This window comes from Mustela nivalis (assembly GCF_964662115.1).
Source record: "Mustela nivalis genome assembly, chromosome: 2".
In the NCBI taxonomy this organism is placed as follows: domain Eukaryota; kingdom Metazoa; phylum Chordata; class Mammalia; order Carnivora; family Mustelidae; genus Mustela; species Mustela nivalis.
The window spans coordinates 158,946,500-158,967,011 of NC_139021.1; the positions used below are offsets into that span (position 1 = coordinate 158,946,500).

The 20,512-nt window shown below is 43.4% G+C and overlaps 1 protein-coding gene and 1 pseudogene across 4 annotated transcripts in view; both read left to right on the forward strand.

Annotated features, from left to right (window-relative positions):
- The window catches only part of ABCC2 (ATP binding cassette subfamily C member 2), a 75,738-nt gene that overhangs the window by 17,375 nt on the left and 37,851 nt on the right, over positions 1–20,512 (forward strand). For all 3 annotated transcript variants that reach the window (XM_082722269.1, XM_082722270.1, XM_082722271.1), the window contains exons 3-11: positions 3–128; positions 8,260–8,394; positions 8,628–8,735; positions 9,190–9,245; positions 10,446–10,680; positions 12,911–13,074; positions 13,883–14,060; positions 17,109–17,363; positions 18,606–18,671. In XM_082722269.1, the coding sequence (XP_082578395.1) occupies positions 3–128; positions 8,260–8,394; positions 8,628–8,735; positions 9,190–9,245; positions 10,446–10,680; positions 12,911–13,074; positions 13,883–14,060; positions 17,109–17,363; positions 18,606–18,671 (1,323 nt within the window). The remainder of the gene's footprint in view (positions 1–2; positions 129–8,259; positions 8,395–8,627; positions 8,736–9,189; positions 9,246–10,445; positions 10,681–12,910; positions 13,075–13,882; positions 14,061–17,108; positions 17,364–18,605; positions 18,672–20,512) is intronic.
- Positions 356–1,171, forward strand: LOC309858757 (BOS complex subunit TMEM147 pseudogene; annotated as a pseudogene). The gene has a single exon. The product of its transcript is annotated as a BOS complex subunit TMEM147 pseudogene (transcript).

Sequence of the window (20,512 nt, forward strand, 5' to 3'; positions counted from 1 at the left end):
AGGTGCTTGTTGGCTTTCTTCTTATTCTAGCAGCCATAGAGCTGGCCCTTGTACTAACAGAAGACTCTGGACAAGCCACAGTCCCTGCCATTAGATATACCAATCCAAGCCTTTACCTGGGTACATGGGTAAGTCCTACCTCCATTCCTGCCCTGTTTATCTTCTTCTTATTCATAGCTATCTAGTTGAAATGTACTCTTTTGGAATAAAATTAAGTCTAATTTCATTTATCTTTTTTGAGGGGCCTATGATGAGGCAAAATGTGGTTATAATGGACTGAATCAAAATTTAGTTTTGTATATTCTTTTTAATACTAACTTTTGGATGCTTCTCCCTAGCATAAATACTAGCTTTAATGCCTAAGATATGTATCTTATGCCCTCCTATCCTTCCATCTAATGATTATACATGGGTGGGTGCCAGGCTGGCCAAGGCAGAGACCCACACTCTGGTGGGCCCAGAAGGTCAGCACCATGACCACTTCTGGAATGGCTTCACCCTGGTCTACTTCCCCTACTTCATCACCTACAAGCGCTGTCACCTGAGTAAAATGCCTTCTGGACATGTGCACAGGCCAGGGTCACCTACCTGTTTATGCAGCTGTGCAAGATGTTCTTCCTGGCCATGGTTTTTTTCCTTCTAAGGCCATGTTTTTTTCCCACCTGGGAAGGCAGCATCTGTGACTTCATTAGGATGTCATGAAGGTCATCGTGAATGTGGCAGACCAGATACATCTAAACTTTGTCATGTCCTGGAATGTATGCAAGGGGGAGTACAGGATCATGGTTGCTGCCTTGGGCTGGGCTATGGCCACGCTCATTATGTCCCGCTCCTTCTCATCTGAGTTGGAGCCCAGAGCATTGAGTTTGACTGGAAGTACATCCAGAAGAGCATGGACTCCAATATCAGGCTGGTCCATTACATCATCTCATTTGCCCAGGTCTAGGTGATAACACACTACAACCCATACCGCACTTTTCAGCCAGCAGTGCTCCTACTGTCCTTAGTCTATGAGGCCTTTGTCATGGAGACCTTCATCCACCTCTGTTCCCTGGGCAGCTGGACAGCACTCTGTGGCCCTGTATGTCACCGTTGTCAACATGCACTCCTAGGCTTGGTGTCCCAAACACTCACATGCCCTTTCCCTGGCCTCCAGGCTTCTGTGAAATAAACAGTATTTGGAAAGTAAAAACAAACAAATATATATATACACACGTGAAAGCCAAGTTTCTTGATATTAAAAGACTTTTCTAAATGCTGGAACTATTATTCTTAAATTGACTAATGACTCATCAGTGGATCATGGAGTCTAGAGTTGTTTGTATAAGCTTGATAACAGAAACTGCTCTCTCTCCTGTGGGCTTGTTTTTGGGAGAGGCCTGCATAATGTTTTAAAAACAACTAAATTAGTTGCTATGCCTTTTCTTTTTTTTTTTTTTAAGAATTTTTTATTTATTTGATAGAGAAATCACAAGTAGGCAGAGAGGCAGGCAAAGAGAGATAGGGAAGCAGGCTCCCTGCTGAGCAGAGAGCCCGATGCAGTCCTCAATCCCAGGACCCTGAGATCATGGCCTGAGGTGAAGGCTGAGGCTTAACCCACTGAGCTACCCAGGCACCCTCTTTTCTTTCTTTTTTTTTTTAAGATTTAAAACATTTTATTTATTTTTTATTTATTTATTTTCAGCATAACAGGATTCATTGTTTTTTGTACCACATCCAGTGCTCCATTCAATCTGTGCCCTCTCTAATACCCTCTCTAATTCCCCCAACCTCCCATCCCCCACCACTTCTAAATTATTTTTATTAACATATATTATTTGCCCAAGGGGTGCAGGTCTGTGAATCATCAGGCTTACACAGTTCACAGCACTCACCATAGCACATACCCTCCCCAATGTCCATAACCCAACTACCCTCTCCATACCCCCCAGTAACCCTCAGTTTGTTTTGTGAGATTAAGAGTCTCTTATGTGTTGTCTCCCTCCCAATCCATCTTGTTTCATTTTTTCTTCCCTACCTCCAAGCCCCCCACTCTGCCTCTCAAATTCCTCTTATCAGAGAGATCATATAATTATCTTTCTCTGGCTGACTTATTTCGCTCAGCATAATACCCTCCGCATCATTGCAAATGGCAAGATTTCATTTCTTTTGATGGCTGCATAGCATTCCATTGTTTTATATATAAAACAAGGGAATATATATATATATATATATATATATATATAATCACATCTTCTTTATCCATTCATCTGTTGATACACATCTAGGTTCTTTCCATAGTTTGGCTATTGTGGACATTGCTGCTATAAACATTTGAGTGCATATGCCCCTTTGGATCACTACATTTGTATCTTTAGGGTAAATACACAGTAGTGCAATTGCTGGGTCATAGGGTAGCTCTATTTTCAAGTTTTTGAGGAACCTCCATGCTGTTTTCCAGAGTGGTCGCACCAGCTTGCATTCCCACCAACAGTGTAGGAGGGTTCTCCTTTCTCCACATCCTTGCCAACATCTGTCGTTTCCTGACCTGTTAATTTTAGCCATTCTGACTGGTGTGAGGTGGTATCTCATTGTGGTTTTGATTTGTATTTCCTTGATGCTGAGTAATGTGGAGCACTTTTTCATGTGTCTGTTGGCCATCTGCATGTCTTCTTTGCAGGAATGTCTGTTCATGTCCTCTGCCCATCTCTTGATTGGATTATTTGTTCTTTGGGTGTTGGGTTTGTTAAGTTATTTATGGATTTTGGATACTAGCCCTTTATCTGTTAAGACATTTGCAAATATCTTCTCCCATTCTGTAGGTTGTCTTTTGGTTTTGTTGACTATTTCCTTTGCTGTGCAAAAGCTTTTTATCTTGATGAAGTCCCAGTAGTTCATTTTTGCTCTTGCTTCCCTTGCCTTTGGTGATGTTTTTAGGAAGAAGTGGCTGTGGCTGAGGTCAAAGAGGTTGTTGCTTGTGTTCTCCTCAAGGATATTGGTGGATTCCTGTCTCACATTGAGATCTTTCATCCTTTTGAGTCTATTTTAGAGTGTGGTCTAAGAAAATGGTCCAGTTTCATTCTTCTGCATGTGGCTGTCCAATTTTCCCAACACCATTTGTTGACGAGACTGTCTTTTTTCCAATGGACATTCTTTTCCTGCTTTGTCAAAGATGAGTTGACCATAGAGTTGAGGGTCCATTTCTGGGCTCTCTATTCTGTTCCATTGATCTATGTGTCTGTTTTTGTGTCAGTACCATACTGTCTTGATGATGACAGCTTTGTAATAGAGCTTGAAGTCAGGAATTGTGGTGCCACCAACTTTGGCTTTCTTTTACAACACTCCTCTCACTATTCAGGGTCTTTTCTGGTTCCATATAAATTTTAGGATTAATTGTTCCATTTCTTTCAAAAAATGGATGGTGTTTTAATGGGGATTGCACTAAAAGTGTACATTGCTTTAGGTAGCATAGACATTTTCACAATATTTGTTCTTCCAATCCATGAGCATGGAACACTTTTCCATTTTTTTGTGTCTTCCTCAATTTCTTTCATGAGTACTTTATAGTTTTCTGAGTACAGATTCTTTGCCTCTTTAGTTAGTTTTATTTCTAGGTATCTTGTGGTTTTGGATGCAATTGTAAATGAGATGGACTCCTTATTTCTCTTTCTTCTGTCTTGCTGTTAGTGTATAGAAATGCCACTAATTTCTGTGCATTGATTTTATATCCTAACACTTCACTGAATTCCTGGAGTCTTTGGGTTTTCCACAAAGTACCATATCATCTTCAAAGAAAGAGAGTTTGATGACTTCTTTGCTGATTCGGATGCCTTTTATTTCTTTCTGTTGTCTGATTGCTGAGGCTAGCAGTGGTGATAGTGGACATCCCTGCTGTGTTCCTGACCTTAGGGGAAAAGCTCTGTTTTTCCTCATTGAGAATGATATTTGCTGTGGTTTTCTCATAAATGGCTTTGATGATATTGAGGTATGTACCCTCTATCCCTACATTTTGAAGAGTTTTGATCAAGAAAGGATGCTGTACTTTGTCTAATGCTTTTACAGCATCTAATGAGTATCATATGGTTCTTGTTCTTTCTTTTATTAATGTATTGTATCACATTGATTGATTTCCAGATGTTGTACCAACCTTGCAGCCCTGGAATAAATCCCACTTGGTTGTGGTGAATAATCCTTTTAATGTACTGTTGGATCCTATTGGCTAGTATTTTGGTGAGAATTTTCTCATCTGTATTCATCAAGGATATTGGCCTGTAATTCTTTTTGATGGTGTCTGTCTGGTTTTGGGATCAAGGTAATGCTGGCCTCATAGAGTTTGGAAGTTTTCCTTACATTTCTATTTTTTGGAACCATTTCAGGAGAATAAGTATTAATTCTTTAAATGTTTGGTAGAATTCCCCTGGGAAGCTGTCTGGCCCTGGGCTCTTGTTTCTTGGGAGATTTTTTTTGACGACTGCTTCAATCTCCCTACTGGTTATGGGTCTGTTAAGGTTTTCTATTTCTTCCTGGTTCAATTTGGTTCAAATTTGGTCTCTAGGAATGCAGCCATTTCTTCCAGATTGTCAAATTTACTGGTGTATAGTTGCTCATAATATGTTCTTATAATTGTTTGTATTTCTTTGGTGTTGGTTGTGATCGCTCCTCTTTCATTCATAATTTTATTTACTTGAGTCTTTTCCCTTTTCTTTTTGATAAGTCTGGCCAGGGGTTTATCAATATTATTAATTCTTTCCAAGAACCAGCTCCTAGTTTCATTGACTTGTTCTATTCTTTTGGTTTCTATTTCATTGCTTTTGCTCTGATCTTTATTATTTCTCTTCTCCTGCTGGGTTTAGGCTTTCTTTGCTGTTCTTTCCCCAGCTCCTTTATGTGGAGGCTTAGATTGAATATTGGAGAACTTCCTTGTTTCTTGAGAAAGTCTTGTATTGCTACATATTTTCCTCTCAGGACTGCCTTTGTTGTGTCCCATAGATTTTGAAGAGTTGGGTTTTCATTATCATTTGTTTCCATGATTTTTTTTTAATTCTTCTTTAATTTCCCGGTTGACCCATTCAATCTGTAGTAGGATACTCTTTAGCCTCCATGTATTTGAGTTCTTTCCAACTTTCCTCTTGTGATTGAGTTCTAGCTTCAGAGCATTGTGGTCTGAAAATATGCATGGAATGATCCCAATCTTTTGGTACCAGTTGAGACCTGATTTATGACCCAGGATGTGATCTATTCTGGAGAATGTTCCACGTGCAGTAGAGAAGAATGTGTATCCTGTTGACTTGGGATGATATGTTCTGAATATATCTGTGATGTCCATCTGGTCCAGTGTGTCCTTTAAAGCCTTTAATTCCTTGTTGATCTTTTGCTTGAATGATCTGTCCATTTCAGTGAGGGGTGTTAAAGTATCCTACTATTACTGTATTATTGTCAACGTGTTTCTTTGATTTTTGTTATCAATTGGTTTATATAATTGGCTGCTCCCATGTTAGGGGCATAGATATTTAAAATTGTTAGATCTTTTTGTTGTACAGACCCTTTGAGTGTGATATAGTGTCCTTCCTCATCTCTTATTATAGTCTTTGGCTTAAAATCTAATTGATCTGATATAAGGATTGCCACCCCAGCTTTCTTTTGATGTCCATTGGCATGATAAATTGTTTTCCACCCCCTCACTTTAAATCTGGAGGTGTCTTTGGGTCTAAAATGAGTTTCTTGTAGATAACATATGGGTAGTCTTTTTTTTTTTTAACCCATTCTGATATATATTTATATATGACTGGTGAATATAACAGAGCCACCCACTTGATTTTGGATGTATTCTGGTCTCTTAGAAGAAACTACCTCCCAAAATTTTAAAGAAATAAAAACATACATATATACACAAATATAAGAGTAAACATGATGAAGGCAAGGAATATGACTGTATAGATGAAAATTTAAATAGATTTCTAAAAAAGGAATTGCTGGTTGGAAAAAGAAAAAGAGAATGTGCTCAGGGTAGAGACTAGAACAAAGCCATGTGCTAGATTTAGGGTATATTTTGATCTATTAGAAGAAATCATATCCCCAAATTTTAAAGAATAAAAACTATATGTATATAAAAAATAAGGCTAAATACAATGAAGGGGTAAAATATGACTATAACAATGAAGGTTTAAAAAGATTTTTTAAAGAAGGTATTGTTAAGATAGACTAGTTAAAAAATGTTAAAAGAAGGGCGCCTGGGTGGCTCAGTGGGTTAAGCCGCTGCCTTCAGCTCAAGTCATGATCTCAGGGTCCTGGGATCCAGTCCCACATCGGGCTCTCTGCTCAGCGGGGAGCCTGCTTCCTCCTCTCTCTCTGCCTGCCTCTCTGCCTACTTGTGATCTCTCTCTGTCAAATAAATAAATAAAATGTTTAAAAAAAAATAAATAAATAAAAATAAAAAATGTTAAAAGAAGAAAGAGGAAAAGTCAAAAAAACAGAATAAGAAAAAAATTAATATAATTTAACTTTGCAAGACTAAAGGATCAAGGGGGAAAAGCCATGAATTCTATGTGTTGGTTTCCCCTAGCTCTGGAGTTCCACTCTTCTCGTTGATCATTGATCTTTGATCTTTGGCTGGATATTCTTACTAATCATCATGATTCTCAAATGTCTTTGCCCAAGGTGGAATTGTACTACCCTTGCCAGGGCCAGGCTGAGTAATCTGCTCAGGTTCACTCTTGGGAGCTTTTGTTCCCTGAAGGCTTTCCTTAGTGCTCTGGAGGACAGGAATGAAAATGGCGGCCTCCCGGTCTCTGGCCTGGAGGAGCCATGAGCTCAGGGCCCCACTCCTCAGTGTGCCCTCAGAGAAAAGGGGTCAATCACTCCTGTCTCCCTGGTCTCTGGCCATGCTCTGAGTTCTCCCGGCCTATGACTGAGGATTTCTGTCCCTGGTGCATTTGGAGTTACCAAACCTGCTAACTCCTGCAGTGCATTCCTGGCTGCTTCTCTCAGAAGGAAGGAGGGGGATCTCTGTGGATCTGCCACTTGTGGGGTCAGTGGCCCAACTGTGCCATGGATCATAGTTTAAGGTAACTGCGAGCTGAGAGCTCACTCCTTGTCTCCGTCTCTGAAGCTGGCTTCCCTGCTCTGATACCTGTGAGCTCTGCCACACTCAGATATCCCCAGTCTTTCTGTGACCCCTCAGGACCTGAGACCACACTGTCCCTATGAGGACTCCACCCCTGCTTAGCCTCTGGATGATGTCCCTCAATGGAACAGACTTCTGAAAGTTCTGATTTTGTGCTCCATTGCTCCGCTGCTTGCTGAGAGCCAGCCCCTCCCCATAGGTCTATCTTCCCATCACTTTGGATTCACTTCTCCACACGTCCTACCTTTCAGAAAGTGGTCGATTTTCTGTTCCAAGAATTGCTTATCTCCTATTGAGTTTGTAGGTGTTTGGAATGGTTTGATAACTATCTAGCTGAACTCCTGTGACCTGATGTCATTTCAGTCTGCACACCTCCACCATCTTGCTACTAAGTTGCTATGCTTTTCAACGGAAAAGATGCTGCATAATTATTTGGATTTCTAAACCTCCTTGAAAAATCAGAATGCCTAGTATCTATGGGCCTGTATCCCCGTAGGACAATGGTCAGCCTTTGCGTGTGCATCTCTTCCTAACACTGTGCTTAGTGACAGCTTGTTGGGGCCTGAAATCCACCACAGTGGTATTATCTATACCACAGAAATTAACAGATGATACTAATCATGGCTTTGTTTTCAGAACGCTAGTTTACAAGCTCACCACTGAGTCTAGGAAACCAACATTTAATTATATTTAAGTGAGATGTTACAAGGCAAGGTTATTTTTTTATTGCCTGGTTTGATATTATTAGAAAATCCCATAGACAGCTTATACTTGTCCTGCAGAAACTCCCTCCCAAGTGGACTACTGCAGCATGAGATTCACTTCCTTGGGTCTTGGAAAGATTTTTGGCTCCCCAACCAACTCCATTATATGCAGAAGTGACCCTCTGTGTTTGTGGCTAACTCCCCATCCAAGTGCGGAGGGGATATGGGGTGAGGAAGGGGGTCCCAGGGAAAGCATGGACACCCTAAAAGAGGAGGTTGGATTATATCAGGGAGGAAGTCTATAACTTGGCATTTGTGTGTTTTCTGCTTGGCCTGATTAGTTCTAACCGTCTCCTCCACTAACCCACCATTCTTTCCCTGTCTCTGGCATCTTTCTTTCCTCTCATCCTTGGTGACCGTATTTTTCAGAACTTGATGTGAATTTCTCTTTAGCTCCTGGTTTTGCTGATCCAACACAGCAGGCGATGGTGCATACAGAAGGATTCTTGGTTCCTCTCCCTATTCTGGATTCTCTCAGTACTCTGTGGCGTTTTCCAATTTCAGACTCTGATCCGGACACTCTTAAAGGTAAGGAGGGAAGAGAGGGTTACTTGAGGAGGTAGTGTGGTGAGCAACTTCTAAGTCAGAGTGAATGGCATACGGTCAGTTGGACTCTGGGATAGAAGTATGTTTAGGAGATTTGATGATAGGCTTTAAGCACAAGCATTGACCTATGTGGGCCATTTAGACTTAATCTGGGAAAAGGCTCATTTTCTCTGTTTTTTTGTTTTGTTTTGTTGTTTTTTCCTCTTCCCCCATAGGGCAGCAATTTTAACCTGGCCTATTCCTGCCTGTTTTTCATCTGCTATGCACTACAGATCCTGATCCTGATCCTTTCAGCATTTTCAGAAAAAGATGCCTCCTCAAATGTGAGACTCTAAATATGCCAATCTCATGTATTATTTCATTAGATGGTATTTTGACACGTGTAACTTCGAGATGCCCTAGGCCTTTTTGGGGGGGGGGGTCCCTCGAGCCCAGAATATAGCTGTGTGGATCATTAATGGCTTAAAGAGACCAAAAGTGGCTAGTGTATGGAAATACTCTTTTATGAGTCTGGAAATACTTTTATATTGACCCGCCAATCTTTAGCATGGATAATGCATTCATCTATCTATGCCAGAAAATCTGATTTTTACTGGTAAGACTTTAGGGTCTCCAGATAAACTTATGTTGTCCAGTCTACTTCAGTCTTAAGTCTGCTTTATCGCATAACATTTTATCTAGAAAAATCACTTTCCGATTTTAGAGTCCCACAAAGTCCCTGTTTCGGGTTGATTTACTTTTTGATTTTTTTTTTTTTTTTGTCTCTTTGTCTTGCAGAATCCATCATTCACAGCCTCATTTCTGAGTAGCATTACGTTTAGTTGGTATGACAGGTAGGAAATGCCTGGGGTGTGGGTTGGCTGTATCCCTACCCCCTCATTCTTCTGAAAGTGGTGAAAATCTTAATTTTAAAAATGCTTCCTGAGGCCTCCATGTCTCCTCTCCTTGGAGTCCGAGAATGTTAATTTAACAGATCTATTTATTTCAGACTGGGATTTATTTCAGACAGATTTCAGGAGAGGATGGCGAGGGCTTTGCTCTTGGTGGCCTGGAGCTTCACAGGGAAAAGGAAGGATGTTAGGAAAGGCGGAAGGATAAGAAGGGGAGCAGGCAGTGTGACCCCATTTGAAGGGTAAGGGATGTACTAGCTGGCCTGGGCTACCAAAGGATCTGCAGCAAACACTCCTGGCCTTTGTAGTTCCATGGACCACTTGGCAACTGGTACTGCCTATGAATCCCTCCTCAGATCATGTTTTCTGTACATAAAGAAAAAGACAGGGTTACAAAGGAAACCAAATATATTGAAATATATTCACTTAAATATTTTTTAAAAATTTGTGATGTAACACAAGTGCTCCTTTACAAATGTGTTAAATAACAAGATCTAGTGATGATCTAGCGATAGGTCATTAACAATGACCACAACCTCGAAGGAGCAATGAGAGTTCCTGTGCCACGAAAACACGGCGATGTCTCTTGGTGTCCAAGGAACGGGTACTCCTGTTTACAACTGTTTGTTTGCTTCCGTTCATGTTATAAGGAAAGGCTAGGTTTCAGTTAGAGGCTAGTGAGAATAAAGATGTAATTCATTTTGTATCCGTGTTCTCAAACAGCAGGGTGGTGGGCCTGATCAAGAGAGAGAGCAGAGAGGAGGCCTCCAGGGCTGCTCAGTTCCTTAAGGGCACTGAAGGCCCCTCAGGGAGATGCCCCAGGGGCAGAGCGGCAGCCAGTGTTCAAGGAGGAAGGAGCAGGTGGACATGATGCTCTTTTGGTTTTTCATTCAGTGGCATTGCTCCTCGTGGCCTCCTCTTCGTCTTAGTCTACGTTCCATCACCTCTGCCATCCGTTTTCTGCCTTCCCCATGCCTCTGTCAGGTTTCAAGAGCCGGGAGGTGGAGCAGTGGCCCCCTCCCTTCCTCTCTCCCTCCATCTCGGAACTGGGGGTCGGGGGGGGCAGCTTTTGTCAGAAGCAGCAGGGGCATTACCATTGACCCAGCATGTAGGGTCTCAGCCTGTGGATCGCTCTGGTTCCAGCATCATTTTGAAAGGCTACAAGCAACCTCTGACACTTGAAGATATCTGGGATGTCAATGAAAAGATGAAAACCAAGACGCTGGTCAGCACGTTTGAAAAACACATGGTAGGAGAGCTGCAGAAGGCCAGGAAGGAACTCCAGAGACGGCAGCGGAGCAAGTCCCAGGGGAACACCGGAGACAGGCTGCATGGACTGAACAAGAATCAGAGTCAAAGCCAAGATATCCTTGTCCTGGTAACTTTCCCATGAGTGTCTGTGTGAATATGCTCTCGGTTTCAGGCAGGAAGATATCAGTATCCTAGTGATTCTGTCCTATTTTGATAGCACTGTATATATTGCAGTGCATTTATGGTATTTGTGTTTATAACACTAATAATAGTGTTTATAATACTAATAATACCTTAGTGATGGATACGTTTGGGTAGGATGTGCTATTCTCTCTCCTTTAGGGTATATTTGAAATTTTCTATAGTACATCTTTAATAATAGAAAAATAAGGGGTGCCTGGATGGCTCAGTCCATTAAGTGTCTGCCTTTGGCTCGGGTCATGATCCCAGGGTCCTGAGATCAAACCCTGTATTGGGCTCTTTGCTCAGCGGGGAGCCTGCTTCCTTCTCCCTCTGCCTCTGCCTGCCTCTCTGTCTGCCACCCCACTTTCTTCCTTTGTCAAATGAACAAATAATCTTTTTAAGAAACAGAAAAATAATACCTTGGCATTACCAGAATTCGTACTTTGGTGGGCATTAGCATAGCAGCTACTCTTCGTATTTATTCACTCAAAAGTATTAAGTACTGAGTGTCTGACTATTCTGGGCACTGAGTACAAGGAATAGCCTGAAAGCGTCCTCTTTCGAGAGCCAGAAAATAAATAATAAAAGAACACATGTAATTCTTTGAAAGTGATACATGCTATTAAGAATGTATAAATCCTGTTAAAGTCTTTGAAATAGAATGCCTTTAGGGTTGTAGGAGAGACCTCTCAGAGGAGGTGTCCCTTGAATGGAGACCCAAAGTCTTAGAAGTGGATTTCTACCTGAGGAACCATCAGAAGGAAGGGTAATCCCGTCCAAGGGAGCAGAAGTGTGAGGCCAAGGGGAACACATTTAGTTTGTCTGGAGAACTGCAAGAAGGTTCGGAGGCAGGGAGAGAGGGGCTGAGTAAGAGGTGAGATGCGCTCAGAGCAGTGGACAGGGACTGTGCCGTGTAGACTCTTGTGGGCCATGGTAAGGAGTCCAGGTTTTCTTTTACAAAGGGTGGAGAGCCAGTGGAAGGTTTTGAACAGAAGAGTAATGGGATCCGATTTGTACTTTAGAAAGTGCATTTGGGCTGTCGCTGGGAAGATGGATGGTTGGGGTAAGAGTAGAAGCTGGGAGGCAGGCTGGGGCCTCAGTCAGAGAGACTGATCAGATGGGATCTCAGTGACCCAGTTACAAGAGGACATCACTGGTAGGAAAAACCTGGAAACTTGGGCTGCGAGGCTGTATTTGGGGCCTCATGGGACCATGGAGAATATAACAAAGAGGTCAGATCACAGGAAGAGAAAGAGCTGGCAAGTGAGCAGCAGTGGCCTGTGGAGTAGATTCCTGGATGGGACAGTGAAGTTGTGCCCTCACAAAGCACCGCGAACTGCATAGCTTCAAACCAATGTACGGTTCCCAGGCAGGTTCCCAGGCAGGTTCCCAGGCAGGTTCACAGGCAGGTTCACAGGCAGGAATCCAGAAGCCCAGCTGGAGGCAAAGTATCAGCAGGGCCGTGCACCTTCCAAAACCCCGAGGGGAGAAACTTTCCTTGCTTCTTTTTACCTTCTAGTCTGGCTGTTCTTTGGCTTGTGGAGGTGTCGCTCCCAACTCTGCCTCTGTTAGCACCTGGCCATCTTCCCTCCGGCTCGGAGTCCCTTCTCTTTTAAAGACACCAGTCCTATTGGACTAGGGCCCTGTTGAGCACCTCCTCTGGATTACATCGGCAAAGGTCCTATTTCCAAATAAAGACCCATTCTGAGGTACTGGGATTTAGGGTTTCCACATCTTTTGAGGGAGGACATAATTCAACCCATAACATCCCACAACAACCACCAGCGAAAACAAACAAAAAGGCTCTGAGCATCAAAACTACGCATCGGGTTCGTGCCCTTCACTCTCCGGGATTACCCAGAACACCCCCCACCCCCCACCACTTAGGGTCTATTCTTTGTTTTTTATGTATTCTCCCCTGCTTCGTAGCGTGGTTTTTCTCACCCACACTAGATTAGGTGTATCAGGATAGGGGAGAGGGAAGCAGCGACGGTCGCTGAAGGGGTGGATGGTGACCGGGCAGAAAACCAAAACCCGTACAAAGACACTGACAGGACTCTGGGCCTTAACACTCTGAAACTGAGCAGTGCAGGGCAAAGTTTTATACTTCACGGCTCTGTAACCTCTGTTGGTGTTTGGTGTTTTTTTTTGTTGTTGTTGTTGTTTTTACCTAGGAAGAAGTTAAAAAGAAAAAAAAGACGCCTGGGACAACAGAAAACTTTCCCAAGTCCTGGTTGGTCAAGGCTCTCTTCAAAACTTTATACGGCATACTCTTGAAATCATTCTTCCTGAAGCTGGTGCACGACCTCCTCATGTTTCTGAACCCTCAGCTGCTGAAGTGAGTCCTTCCTTGAGGGAAGTCCCCTCTGCCCCTCTCCTCTGTGCTGGCCCCTTGGAAATGCAGGCAGGAGCTTATTATTAAACCCCCGCTATTTCAAATGCTGATGAGATTCTTCTACCTGATTGTGTTGTGTTCATGAAAAGCACAAGGCCATTTTCAAGATCCAAAATGCTAGGTCCTTTAGCTTCCCTCTTTTCTATAGCCCTTCCCTCCTAAGAAGCCAGATCCTTGTTAGGAGCTCTTGTTAAACAGAACTGATAGGGGAAGATCCATGCAGGATCAAGAGGCAGGCAACAGGGTACAGGACAGCCTTGGACCTGATCTCTGGAGCCCCCGCCCTAGAGCCACAGGCTTCTGTGGGAGGTTCAGCGTGATCAGGACAAGACTTTGCAGCAGGCGGGAATCTATGGGATGAATTCTCCTATAGGGGGAGTTCGAGCTCGCATTGGATACAATTACTTCCTGGGCTTGCTTTGTCCAAGAACAAATCCATGTCTCCCGCGCAACCTCTTCTATCAGGGGGTGGGGGAAGGCCAGGCCAAAGCCTTGCAGCAGCAGGTGTAAGGAGCATTTCTTTCATCATCCCTGCTCACAGCCACCAGCCATCCCCTTGGACCTCTTGCTGCTGCGAGAAAAAGCAAGAGCCCCAGCACAACTGTGGAGTTCTGGTCTTCCACCGGCTTTGGACCATTCTGGTCACTTTGTTAACCACAGGGCAAGAGTAGGGTAGTTGGCCGTGCGTGAGGAGTGGGGAGAGCCCCTGGAGGCCTGACCGGACATCACTGACTTCGCTTTGTTTCGGCAGGTTGCTGATCTCCTTTGCAAATACCCGAGACATGTATGTGTGGACCGGGTATCTCTATTCAGTCCTCTTCTTTGTGGTGGCCCTCGTGCAGTCTCTCTGCCTTCAGGGCTACTTTCAAATGTGCTTCATGCTGGGCGTCACTGTGCGGACAACCATCATGGCGTCCATATACAAGAAGGTGAGTGGCTTGGGTCAGAACTTGCTGAAAAAATCCCCTTAAGTGTCAGCATTGATTCCAAGGGGCTGAGAAAAATTTGATGGGAATGATAATGGGATCTTAACACTTGATTCTGACTAGCCAGATAGCCTCCTCTGGATTTTTCTTTGCAAGCTGTGGAAAAGTGGATTCACAGACCTGGGGGATGTGTGTGATCGGGGGACACAGGGGAGGACACACACTAGAGGAGAGCTGGCAGGTTCTTCTTCAGCCAGGATCTGCCTTTCAGCCTCCAAGGCTTGCATACCTGTCCCTCTCTTCTTGCCTCTCTAGACAAAGTGAGAGCACCTTGGGAAAGAATGTAAGATCAGAGTGCTCCCTTGGCAGCACATATACTAAAATCGGAAAGCATATAAGACCAGAAACAAAGCGCTGGTTTATGGCAAACTCGTAAAACCACCAACATTTAAATTAGCTACTATGTGAAACTGGGTTCATAAGACTTGTGCATCCATCTCGGTGACAATTTTGCATAGACTAGAATGCTCCGTCGGCCAGGGATCCATTTCCCCAGCCCCACTTTTGCTTAGACTCTGCTTTTTCTTATCTTTAGCATCTGCCCATCCACTCTCTGCCTGACTCCTTTTTTCATTTTGTAAACATGTGCTCTCTGGTTACTGAGTTCTGCAGACTTAGCAAGATTCCCATGCCTTTACGAAGATTTTGCTAATCTTCCCTCTGATATGTTGCTTTTAACATTTAACGTTCTGAGAGCCACTGTACTTTCCTCATGTCCCAGATACCAAGGTGAAATCTCATTTTGTCCTTTGAAAATAGAATCAACCCTATCTCAATAAAAAAAAAATAAATGAAAAGAAATGAGAATAGAATAGCTACCGTCAGTGACTATAAGCCTGGGGGAAATTTTCGTACATGAGGAGACAGGACTTTCTATAGACTAGAACATTAAACACCAATTGCTTTTTCTTCCTCTCTTTCTTGGACCACTAGAGCATCCCATAGTGATTTCTCTGTTACAGCTCCTAGTTTTCTCCTTTGCGTTTGTCTCTTAAAACTAGTGTGTCATGGTCTCGCAGATGCTGACTTGTCCAGAGACCCAGACAGGTAGTCCACAATGTCTTTAGATCAGAAGTCTGGTCCAGACTAGAATTTGTCTCCCCCTCAATTTTTAATCCCCTTATTTCTTTTGGAGATACTGGATTTCTGCCTGTTTGCAGGATCTGGGGGTCCCTAACCAGGCCATCTCAGCCATCTGTCAATGTACACTTTTATAATTGTGGTGATTCATTCCCACTATTTTTGATTCTTAATATATTCCAAGTTTTAAACTGTTACATTCCATAAAGAATTTGTAAAATGGAATCCTTAATAAGACTCTCATTCAAATGAAGTTTGCTACTTAGAATTTGAAATTGATCTCCTAGGTTTAGACAATGCTTCATTAATGAAATGTTATGAATTTTTTTTAATATCCGTTATCAGTTCATGGGCCTTTGAAGTAACTGCATTCTTCCTATTTTACAGAGAAGTAAGGCTTAGATCATTTCACTACCTACAGTCACATAATCGGGTCTTGCCCTCAGATAAGGGCTATTGGTCCTAAACTAATGTCTAATGTCTCTTCTACCGTACTGAAATTTTATAGAGAATAGAATAATGATGACCTTGACGAGTAATTAGTTTGTTTGGCTGTTTGGTTTGTTATGGGAAGGAGGTGTTTGTTTTTGCCCTTCTACTCCAAAGGGGAGACAGAGCAGCCGACTGATTTCTCTAAAACCTTGGTGGCCTTACATTTTTGGGGAATTTCCCTCATTTTACTGTATAACCAAGAATGTTATGTTCCAAAGGAGCATGTCTTGGTGGATTAAGGTGACAGTAGAGCTTCTAAGACGAGGATGGCTGTGGATCCCTAGGACCACCCCTAGCCCATACACCATCTTTTGTGGGAATTAAAAGGCTCTCCTTCCTCTAGGAAGATGTAGCCCATGCCAGGTGGTTGTTTGGTGAGCATGGTGTGAATAAGTGCCAAGTCCCTTAGCTGGGTACATTTGTGCAAGGCACTGTTGTAAGTGACAGACCTGTGGAAGTCAGTCTTTTGATCTCTCTAACATGAAAACAGAAGCCCATGCTGTATGATTCAGCATCTAGATTTTGCCCACAGTTCCTGACAATAAGAAAATTGTTTTGCTTCATATGCATGAACCATGCAGCTTTCCTCTTCATGCTAAGATCTCTGTCCTTCTTGGAAATGGTTGCAACTTCCACATAAGAATGTTGCTCCAAATAACACTGCCATATCCAAAGTCTGAAGGGCAAGCATCAATATGTGATTCCTCCCTTCCTGTCATCCTTCAGTGTCTGATGCCCTACTGCGTGCCATGTAATACAATAGTGAAATGAACAGATGTAGCCCTTACAGAGTTTACATCTGGTGGAAAAGTAGAAAGGTGAAACAATCGCAGTTCAGTGTGATGAAAGTAATGACAAAGGTAAGCCCAGAATGTTCTGGGAGTACCCAGGAAGTACCGGCATCTAACCCAGACTCAGGAAGTCTTCGTAGAGTAAATTCCATCTGAACTGACACTAAAGAATGGGAATTTTCTGAGCAAAGACATGTGTGTTGGGGAAGGGGGTGGCAAGGGGTTCAGGGAGGTTGGAATAACCTGAAAGAGTAATCGAGGGGGCGCCTGGGTGGCTCAGTGGATTAAAGTCTCTGCCTTCCGCTCAGGTCATGATCTCAGGGTCCTAGGATCGAGCCCCGTGTTGGGCTCTCTGCTCAACAGGGAGCCTGCTTCTCTTCCTCTTTCTCTGCCTACTTGTGATCCCTGTCTGTCAAATAAATAAATAAAATCTTAAAAAAAAAAAAGAGTTATTGAGAATGAGAGAACATTGTGTGTAAGATTTGGAGGCAAGAAGGCAGAGCCCCTGGGAAAAGTTGTGTCCATGTGGAGCCCATCCTTCTACTGTGTTCTCACTTCTTGAGTTTTCTTTTTACTCCCCATTGTCCTTGGCCTTGTCCATAGATCCTAATTCCAATCTTTATCTTAGGCGCTGACCCTATCCAACCAGGCCAGGAAGCAGTACACTGTTGGAGAAACAGTGAACCTGATGTCTGTGGATGCCCAGAAGCTCATGGATGTGACCAGCTACCTTCATCTGCTGTGGTCAAATGTTCTCCAGATTACTTTATCCATCTACTTCCTATGGACCGAGCTGGGACCCTCTGTCTTAGCGGGTGTTGGGGTGATGATACTCCTAATTCCAGTTAATGGGATACTTGCCTCTAAGAGCAGAGCTATTCAGGTAAAGAAACCAAGTCACCTTCTTCAAAGTCTAAAGTCTTGGACTTACTCTAACTCTTGGGCATTTGGGCAGGCAGAGCTGATAGAAGACATTCTACCATCCCATGTGAGCATGGCTTTCTCTATCTTCCCTTTTCACCTTTCAGCCACTCTTAAATGTACTCCCTCTTTACTCATGCGAGAGGGCAGAGCCTGATTAGAGAGGGGAGAGCGTCCCAGGGATCCTGCACATAACTCTTCTATCCTGCTCTGCTGGGCATCTTTAAAAAAATTATTTTTAACTAATGTCTACCCCCAATGTGGGGCTTGAACCTACAACCCTGAAATCAAGAGTCGCACCCTCCACTGACCGAGCCAACCACTACCCCAGGGCTGTTCTTAGATCGTGGTGATTGGTCCTGTTTCCCTATCACAGCAGAACAGACCAGTCATTCAGAGCAGATGCATGAGTGACCCAAACTTTAAGCCTAACTCTTGGCAATCAGCCCAGCTACTACCAGGGGTCAGGGCTCCCTGTGCGCAGTCCTGTGATCTGCCAGAAATCCTAGGGCTTCATGGTGAAGGTGATGTATTCACTTATTCACTCTGCCTTCCTCTAGTTACAAAGAATTCTTTTTAAAAGATTTATGGTACATACTATTCTGGGATCAGGGCATTAAATTAGACCAAAGCTCTTGGTCTTGTGGAGCTTATGTTTTCTTTGGGGTGGAGAGTCAGGCCATCAACAGAAGTAAACAGGAAATCTATCAGGTCTAAATATGATGAAGAAAATGAAATGGGGTGATAGGAGAGCAAGCGAGTGGGTGGTGGTTTTAGATTACGGGGTCAAGGAAGGGCTGTTAGGAAGGTACCTCTGAGTTCCAACTGCAAATAGCAGGAGCCTGACTGTGAAGGAGCAAACCCTGGGACGTACACCCTGGGAAGAGGCAAGCCAAGCAAAAAATATATAATAATAATAATTATTATTATATTATTTATTTAATAAATAAATATATTTATTAAAATGTATTTAATACAAATATTAATATTTAATAAAACATGTTTTAAGGATCAGAACGAAGATGGGTGTGGCAGGAGCAGCCTGGGCAAAGGGGGTGGGAGGTGGGGGGGGGCTGCATCCCATCACCGGGCACCTCCAGGGCTTACCAAGTGACATCCGCAGTGCCGCCAGCGAACCTAGCATTCGTGCCAAATCTGGACACTCTCACGAGGAAGTGTGTTTTGTTTTACTTTTTCCTGGCAGGTAAAAAATATGAAAAATAAGGACAAACGGCTAAAGATCATGAATGAAATTCTCAGTGGGATGAAGGTGAGAAGTGGAGCGGGGACGCGAGGCGCTCCGTGTAAACTGGCAGCCCCGTGGGGTGGCGGCCTTCACCAAGCTTGTTGACGTGGTGGACGCCGCCTTGTGGGCCTGAGGTGTGTCGCAGGACCCCTGACTCTGCCCTCAAGTCTCCAGGTTTCTACACAAAAGTAGAGAGAATGATCTGATTAACCCCATGGACTTCTCACCCACGTCTAGCAATTATCAGCATGATCTAACTAGTTCTGTCTGCGTATCCTCTTCATGCTCGCTGGGTGATATTTAAAGCAGATATCCCAGATATTTTGTCATTTCACTTGTAAGTGCTTTGTATGTGTTTCCAAAAGACCATTTTTGAACATAACCACAATACCATTACCACAACTAAAAAAAAAACTGGCAATTTTTTGGTACAATTAAAATCTTCCCAGGGCACCTCGGTGGCTCAGTTGGTTAGGCAACTGCCTTCGGCTCAGGTCATGATCCCTGAGTGCTGGGATCGAGTCCCGCATCAGGCTCCCAGGTCCGCGGGGAGTCTGCTTCTCCCTCTGACCTCTCCCCTTTCATGGTCTCTCTCAAATAAATAAATAATCTTAAATTTTTTTCCCAGTTGCCTCCTATGTCATTTGTTTTCTGTGAATTTGTTGGAATAAGGATCCAAAAAAAAAGGCCACACGTGGTATATGATAGTGCTTTTTTTAAAAAGCATTTTTATTTATTTATTTGATAGAGATCACAAGTAGGCAGAGAGGAGGAAACAGGCTTCTTGCTGAGCAGAGAGCCCAATGTGGGGCTCCATCCAGAACCCTGAGATCATGACCTGAGCCTAAGGCAGAGGCTTAACCCACTAAGCCACCCAGGCGCCCGAATAGTGCTTATAATCTACGATAGACTCTTTCACTTTGTTTTTTTTTTTTTTTTAACTCTTTGTCCTGTTGGAGAAAAGACGTTGTCTTATTTCCTATATTACAAATTAATAATCAGATCTAGAGCCTTGATTAGATAGGTTTTTTGTTTGGTTTGTTTGTTTGGTAGGGGTAGGGGAAGAATACTTTCAGTAGTACTCTGCAGGGGTCCGGGTGTGGTCAGCCTGATTTCACCCCTTAATAGACTTCCTGCCTTTTCACCTAGAGCGGTCATCTGTGGCTCTGGAAGCATATTTTGACCCCCCTGAGAAGTTTGTAAAACCCCTGAGGCTTGGGCCCTAATTCAAACCATTTAAATTAAGCTCCTGGGGTTGAGGCTTAGGTGTGTGTGTGTGTGTGTGTGTGTGTGTGTGTGTGTGTGTGTGTGTATTATTTATTTCTGAAGCTCCCCAAGTGATTCTAATATGCATCCAAGTTTGAAAACAGTCATAAAAAAAGTTCACTGCCAGGTGCCTGGGTGGCTCAGTGGGTTAAGCCGCTGCCTTCGGCTCAAGTCGTGATCCCGGCGTTCTGGGATCAAGTCCCACATCGGGCTCTCTGCTTTGGCAGGGAGCCTGCTTCCCCCTCTCTCTCTCTGCCTGCCTCTCTGCCTACTGGTGCTCTCTGTCAGATAAATAAAAAAAATCCTTAAAAAAAAAAAAAGTTCATTGCCTTGGGAAGCCTGGGTGGCTCAGTTGGTTAGGCATCTGCATCTGTCTTCGGCTCAGGTCATGATCCCAGGGTGCTGGGATCGAATCCCACATCGGGCTCCTTGCTTGGCGGGGAGCCTGCCTCTCCCTCTGCCTGCTATTCCCTCTGCTTGTACTCTGACGAATAAATAAATAAAATCTTTTTTAAGAAAGTTCATTGCCTTGCTCTATTAGTAAGAGTAGCAAAAGATTAAAATTTTAATTCTATTACTCCTTTGGTATTGATTAGCTG